Genomic DNA, 7,716 nt, shown 5'->3' on the forward strand with positions numbered 1-7,716 from the left:
GGGGGCAGCCCCGGGGCCGCGGAGCGCCCGCTTGCCCCCGCCTGCCCAGCCTGGCGCGCAGGACCCTATAGGGCCTTTGTGATTTATAATGGAAATATTTTCATCACAGGTAACCACGGAAATAAAGGCCCTAAACGTTGTTTATGTTCCATAGACCGAGCATAACTCGGGCTTCCACTGAGTTCCTTTGTGACTGTCATGTATTTTCTCTGCAGATCAAGGATGTAGAAGTCCTCAACTGCGAATATGGCAAGAACACAATTAAGTTCCTTCGCCTTCGTCGAGAAGGGAAGAAGCACTTCGTTAAAGAAGTGGAAGTGTGCACGCATCTCCGGCTGACTTCTGCGCATGAGTACCTGGATGGAAACAACTCTCTTGTGATACCTACAGACACCATGAAGAATATTGTCCTTGTGTTGGCCAAAAAAAATGGGGTATTTTTCAGTTTTTAACTATCCTTGCTGTTTCTTATGACTTCATTTGCAAGTGTTTGCTATACTTTTTATTTTCAAAATCCATCCAAAGAATCTCTCCCTCCATCGACATGTCAGATCAGCACTCAAGTCACCTTCAGTGACTTGGGAGAGAATCTTTCCTCCTCCAAGTGCTTATCCTGTCGACTCCTGCATTTTCCAAAGCCTTTTTTTCTCCCAGAGCTAGCAGTATTTGTGGTGTATTTGTCATGCAAGATACATTTTTTTTTAATTTTAATAGCACATAATAGTGCATTATTCCTATATAGCACTTTTAAACAGAAGGTCTCAAAGTATGTGAGACTCCTCTTAATTCTGTTAACTGTGTTCTTACCTCTCTCTGTTGTGTCTGTTGTAATGACAATAGTGCAAATTCTCTGTCTCAGTAATGACATCCCATCTTCAGCCTGTAAAGCTTAATCAGAATATTGTTATGATTATTTCAGCATTATATCCTCGAAGGGTGAGGCTTCTGTAGCAGTGTCTCTCAGTCCAAGGACTGCAGCTCGTTATGCCATAGAACGGGAGATTTTTGACATGCCTCTGTAGCTGGTATTGCAGCATATGCTGCAAGCTGATCAAATTTGCAGTGCGCAAAACCAGAATTGAAAGAAATCTGTGTTTTTAACAACATTGATCCTTCCCAAATGTTTACCACAATTAGAACGGTCTACTCTTGTACAGGAGGTAATTGCTTCTTTCTAACAATACTGTTTGTGTCTTAGATCCCAACTTTAGAACAATTTGCTATAGATATCTGCAAACACTTCATGACAACATTTTGCCAAGTGGCGTACGTCAAAACCTACGTTCAAGAAGTACCATGGCAACGTCTACACGAGGTATCTAAAATACTAATATATTCAGTTTGTTTATGCTGGAGCCATTTGTCACTCTTTCAGTTCCTGTTTTCAAGTTAAGACATTATTTGCTGCACTTTTACTTACATGTCTGCTCTAAATTGCAGAATGGTGTTCCTCACATCCACTCGTTTATATGCGTTCCTGACGGGATCCGCTTTTGTGAAGCTGAGCAATGCCGAAATGGTGAGAAAAGAATTTGCAGCTTCCCTTCCTTGTCTGTAAATATTTCTGCCGATGAGGGATGAAGATGGCTTTAGAGATCGTGAAAGGTGTTACAGGGCTTACGGCACAGCCAAACCTTTCCAGAGGTCCAAAACAAAGAGCACTTTCATGGTCTAATTTTGTACTCCTTGATCTCTGAGACACGGCCAAAGAACTAATGTAGCTCACATTTGTACGTATATCCTAAACATACAGTAGTTACAACAGCACATACAACAGAACTGCTATATGTTGGATATAACATTTTAAGGATTTAACAGCCTTCTGAGAACGATCTGCTTACTTGTTTACATTATACCATGTTCTGCAGTCTCACTGTTATCGTTACCCTATAGAGAATGTATCATGAAACCACAGCGCTGTAGGCCAGTTGCCTAGTTTGCCGTTATTTTCAAAACCCTGTCAGCATGCCTTGGTTTTATTTCTAAGATGCAATTTCATTGCTGCAAGCCAGAACATTGTGAGCACTCAGGTCTACGTGCAAACAATTTTTCACGTGAAAATACTTCCGACTGTGCTTATTATTTTTTGCACGCCATGCGTAAACAAAGCATCGTTTGGCTTCACGAAGAGTTTTGTGATACTTAAAAGACATAGGCTTTCAAGCTCAACTATCTGTCCATAAATTGGCATTCCAAAGGGAGTGTAAAAATTATCTCTTCTGGCTGTGACTCATGACAAGAGTGTTAGTTCAACCTCACTGTGTCGGTGTTGCATTTAACCTGTCTCTAAGACTACTGGGAACTGGGCTGAGACACTACGTTGTTTCACACAGTGGGTTTAGAGGTTTTAGGCATTAGTTCAGTATCTAGCTGTTACTGTCCTAATGTAACTTAGAACTATTTCCCATCCTGCCCTCTCTCCCTGTTTTCCTAACGCGTCGGGGTTAGGACCAGCGGCAAGACCAGTTTCACTTGCAGACGGGACACAAGTCTGAAAGGCTCATTAGAGAAAGGAGAGAGCCTGTACAAGTCTCCAGTGCCTAATCTTTTTTAATGTTCCTAGTAATGTTAACTATGACTGCATTTTTGCCAGCCTCAATAGCATTGCCTTAAGTTTCTGGGAAATGTAAAGAAAGAAACCTTAATTTAAAAAAAAAAAAATTAAAAGAGTTTGTGCCTTCTTGAAAAGCTGCTGCTCTTAATGTACAGGTTGAATCTAATTTGTTCATCGTCTTGAAAATTCAGCATGAAATTCTGCGATTTCAGGTTCTACACAAACAAAAAGCCTTTAAGGCTTACTGAAGAAACTGCCTTTCCTTCTTAGCCTTCCCTTCATGTAGCCCTCTTGCTCTTTCTTTAGGATTCCCTGCCTAGGTGAACAATAACCGAAGAGAAGATTTTCAAATCCCTTTTATTTTTCTTATAAGAGAACCTTCTCTATCTTTAGCATCCTCCTATGCACCTATCAGCCAGACACAGAAATTTATTTCTCAATTAATCCTATCTTTCAACACTTTTTTTGTCACTAAAAGAAACCTCGTGAGGCTTAATAGAATTATAGGCTTATTTTTTTCCATTACATTGGCTGATAAAAGGCTCAGACTCTTTTGGAAACTGAAAACATCATAAGTAACTTAATAGAGTCAACAATTTACAACTGAAAAGATGGCACAAAACATATTGAAAGCACAAAAGATACTGAAAGCATAGCACGGGCCGTCCACCCCAAAAACTTTGCCTTGGTGTTATACTCTTCAGTGTGAGTTTCAGGGCGATTGCAACACAGCCAGCCAGCACTTCAGTAAATCATTCACTGCAAGGAGCTCTTTCAAACAAGGCTGTGCATTGGAGTATGAGATAAATACATCTCCAGGTTCACTGATAGTATCTGCACTACATTAATACCTGTGTATTACAATCTTATACCCAAGCAATGAATTCGTCAAGGTCTGAACAAACACCAGAATATCCTGTCCAAGGACAGTCTCTTCTTTAGACTTTTTTTAAAAGCTTTAGTAAACAACAGGGGCATGTAGCCAAAATTATAGATAGACCTCCTTGAACCCATTAAAAAATGATAATGAATGTAAACAAGAGAAGAAATAGATAAAATGCAGTTTTGACCATTTCCAGTAACAAAACCCCTCTAAACAATCATGTAATTTGGAAATATCCATCACAGAGGAATTATTTCCAGTATAAATTCCTGCAAAGACACAGTTTAAAGACCAAGTCTGTCAGTCTTCCCAGCCAAAGGCAGGATTACTATGTGCCAGACATATTCAACGTTTAATTTTGAACTAGCTAGTGTGAGCACCAAGAGCAGCACAGAAACAGAAGCTTGGGCTTCAGCCACTGACTATCTGTACAGGCTCTGGATAAGCCTGTGTGCCATGAAGTTTCTCTTTTCTGAATCTGCTTTTTTGGCAGCTCTGGTCAGTGAAATTTTCAGTTATCAGTTTCATGTGCTCTAAACAACTGATTGCTTGAAATTTTTTAGCCACCCCCCAAAAGGTTTGTTAGAAGAAAAAGTTCAGGACACAACTGTTTGGTCTTTAGAAAATTATAATCCACTCATGCAACAGTGATCTACAACAGCACATTTTATAAATAGTGGCTAAGAGCAAAAACACCATCAGTTTGAACCTGTGGGCGGCATCTGTATCAGTGCCAGTTCCTGCTAATTAGCTGACTGCAGGGATTTGCATTGGCTCCTCGCCCTCTCGTTCTTTCGGATGCAAAACTCGCAACAGGATGGGTATGTGAAGGGAATTTCTGACTGAGAATTCTGCCTTTGTACAGACAGTATCTACACTCGTCTATGTTGTTAGAAAAGGCTCACCTCACCTCTCCTGTACCCCACAGCACTAGTAGCCTGTTTCATTTCCCTGTAGAGCAATTAGTAGTCCCTGACATCAGTGAGAGCCAACCCACTGCACGTCCCAGCTCCAAGGAGCTGAGATAAAGGGCGTCCTCAGCTCTCCTTGACTGCAGGTCACTTGATGGGATTCTCTGTTTTCTAGATTCAGCTCTGATTTCAGTAGTTTCTGTCTTGTTTCTTACCTTTCTGCTAACGTCAGTGTGCAGAAGATAATTTTTAGAAGTAGCTAGGCTTGCAGCAGAAGCACCGGAGTGAGTCCTGGAGAGACCGCTTCACGGCTCTGGAGCTGGCACCGCCAGGACGCACCCAGAGGTTCCTTTCTCTCTGCCTGAAAAGGAACTCATACTGTCTCATATTTTTGGATCACAGGTCCTCTGGTTGTTTTTGCTGGAATTAAAGATCTGAAACTTATGAAGACAACACAGTCTGGATTTGAAGGCTTCTATAAGAATGAACACACCACACTTCCCGAAAGGAACGACAGGATTTTATGCGGAGAGCTCTTCTGCAAATGGTCATACGGCGAATGCAGGGATTTTGACTTTGACTGCATATGGTATATGTCAAATCAAATAACATTTATTAGCTAACCGATGATCCCAAACTCCCGGTAGACAATATGGCAAGTGTAAGGGCCGGTCTGCAGTGCGGTGCACCAGCCCCTCCCACGGACCTCGGCGGCAGCACTACGCACTTGCTACGAGGGGCCTCGGGGGCTGCTGCGCTCTCACATGGTGCATCAGTGGCCGGTATTTAAATGGACAGTTCAGTGGTCAGTACAGAACACTTCAGGAGAACAAACTAACAGTACTTCTAACAGAATACCTACCCGTGAATTATAGAGCTGGGGGGGCCGGGAATTTGGAAGTGACAGGGCAAAGAAACCCTTCTTCCATGCAATCCCATGTGTTACGTATTTGTCAGAAAAGACAGAGAAAATAAAATTTTAAAAAACCCACCACAGAAAAACATTATGGATCTAGACAGAGAAAGCTGATAGAAGGTTTTATAAGAACTTGTGTTACCTCTAGGAACAAAATCCGTGAGTGTATCCTTGAAGCCTTTTCTGGGCCACCCGACTGTGGGGAGTATTCACGCTCTTACCAGAAGACTGTCAACAGTATCCAGATGCTTGTCCTTTCCAAAGTGTCACAGGTATCTTCTTTCCTCCTGTTGAGGTTTTACTTAAACAATAATGCATGTTAATCAGACCACTGAGAAGACCAAAATGAGCCTATTATTTCCTCTGACAGTTCTAAGTCAGCCTGGAAACGGTTTGGTGGTACAGGTAGATGATCTGAAAAAAATATGAACACACTGAGAAGTTCATGTGCTGCTCCTCAGCTGTGAACATAATGGGGGACAGTACCACTCAGAGCTTGGCAGGACATGAGTAAAAGTGAAAGAGGTGCTACAACACTGTCTACATGTTCAGTAGATTGCATTTTATCAACTGTACATATGGGGTGGTTGAGGGGGCTGCACTGCTTTTCTGTACAGTGAGTGAAAAGCCCGCCGGGCTGTTGGCTGAGAAGGTGCCCTAATTCATCGTCTCATCCGTTTTCATGGTTTCAGGTACAGGTCATAGAAGCCATCTTGAACAACACTTTTTATAATGTCGTAGACATGAAGAATCTAGGCTTGACCAATGACAAAGAAGTAAGTAAATGCTCCAAAGACAACTTGCCTGCATGTTTAGAAATGCTCAGCCTTGAAGCATAGCAGCAGTTCTGCATAGACCAGAATTAAAGGGAGCAAACTTTCTCCCCCAGCCCCAGTGAAAGCTGCCCCTTACCTCTAAAAAGAGATTTACACTGATTACAGAAGGAGGATAATCGCCTTCCTCTGTTGTTGATAAAAGCTACAGCAGCACGGTGGAACACTTTGGAGATCAAAGGGATCTGTAACAGAGACTACCTCTGAAAAAGCATTCCTGTTTTCTCCACTGAATTTGACTTTTAGTGATAATGTCAACCTGTGCGGTTTTAACCAAGCAGAATGTGTCATGGCATCCTTTCCCATAGCCAGGTAGTGTGGAACGCTAGCCCACGATGGCTCTTCTCTCTGCTCCACCGGCAACAGCACTGAGGCCAGGGAGCACCCTTGGTGCAGCGGGGTCACAAGTAGGTTAGCCAGGCCATAGGCTAACTCGAGGTGACGGAAGGCCAGCATGCTCAGGGAGCAGTGAAGGGATGTTTCTGTAGCCATCAGGAGCCAAAGCAGATTGGTCCAACACTGGACGAGGTATAAGCTTGGGATCAGGCAGAGGATGAGAGATGCGGGGGATAAGATAAATTTGCTCCTCCCTCCACAGCTGCTCTAGCTGACAGCCAAGTCCAGCTGAAAGTCAGATACGTTATCCCCACGTGACAGAGAGAAACTGGGTTATTCTATGTTGCATCAATGGTCTATAGTCTCTTTATGCTCTAGTCTCCCTCCCTAAGTCTTGTGATTCTGCTGCCATCCTACCCTTGCCCTTTTTCAGATGGACACCATAGATCCACTTTCGCTTGAGAAAACAGCGAAATCTACCATTGATATTCATAAGGGAGGGGAAGGGAAGGGCCCGGGCGTGATTTTGAGAGGAGGTGAACAGCTGCAGTTTCTGCTGCGCCAGCACCGGTACATCCCTGTCTCTGAAATGACCTCTGTGTTTGTGCTCGTCCCCCTCAGGTTCTGGTTCCAGTGGAAGCTCCCTATGGCTCCTGCGCTTGCACACTCGGCAGGAAGAAGTTCTTAGAAGCACAAGGCCACGTGCAGAAAGATGAGAGGCAAAGTCAGTTTGGACTGACAACTGCCCAGGGCAATTAAACGTCTTGGCTACACTCACACCTTCCTGATAAACTTACAGTACGGCTTTCTTATCAACGTATACTCCTTGCTGGCCTCTTCCATTGCTGACTACTTTTCCCTCTATGAACTCCTGAGGTTGGGGTTTCTGAAGGACCCTCAGGAATTCAGAAATCAAAGTCTGCCCCTGAATCCCAGTGTGATTTGCAGATTGAAATCCCCTATGCTCTTTTGAAAATTCCAGCTGGAAACATTATGGCAAATTAATTTTTAAACGAGTTATTCCCAGACCTCTTAATGAAACAATGAATTTGATAGTGTCTGTAACACGCTTTTGACAGGTAAAATCAGCAACTCTGTATATTCTATTAACGTTCCTTCAGTAAAATGAATATACAGGCAGGAGACCAGATGTTTCATTGATGTAACCTGTCATGACCACTGATCTACAGAGCTGAGGTTCTGACCCAGTAACTGAACAGGGAATCAGTCAGACACCGATTTCTTTGTGAAGGAAATGAAAAAAGAAAAAAAAAAGTATCTAT

General features: G+C 42.8%; 1 protein-coding gene across 1 annotated transcript; it reads left to right on the forward strand.

Moving 5' to 3' along the window:
- Nucleotides 1–154: 154 nt before the first annotated feature.
- LOC104615236 (uricase-like) lies at nucleotides 155–7,333 on the forward strand (the record flags this gene model as incomplete). The annotated part of the gene is made up of 7 exons (XM_010293800.1): nucleotides 155–434; nucleotides 1,199–1,315; nucleotides 1,441–1,519; nucleotides 4,751–4,937; nucleotides 5,413–5,536; nucleotides 5,957–6,040; nucleotides 7,055–7,333. Coding segments are annotated over 7 exons (1,009 nt in total), but the record flags the coding sequence as incomplete, so codon positions are not given.
- Between the last annotated feature and the right edge of the window lie 383 nt (nucleotides 7,334–7,716).

Source organism: Phaethon lepturus, unplaced genomic scaffold (assembly GCF_000687285.1).
Source record: "Phaethon lepturus isolate BGI_N335 unplaced genomic scaffold, ASM68728v1 scaffold57568, whole genome shotgun sequence".
Taxonomy (NCBI): Eukaryota; Metazoa; Chordata; class Aves; order Phaethontiformes; family Phaethontidae; genus Phaethon; species Phaethon lepturus.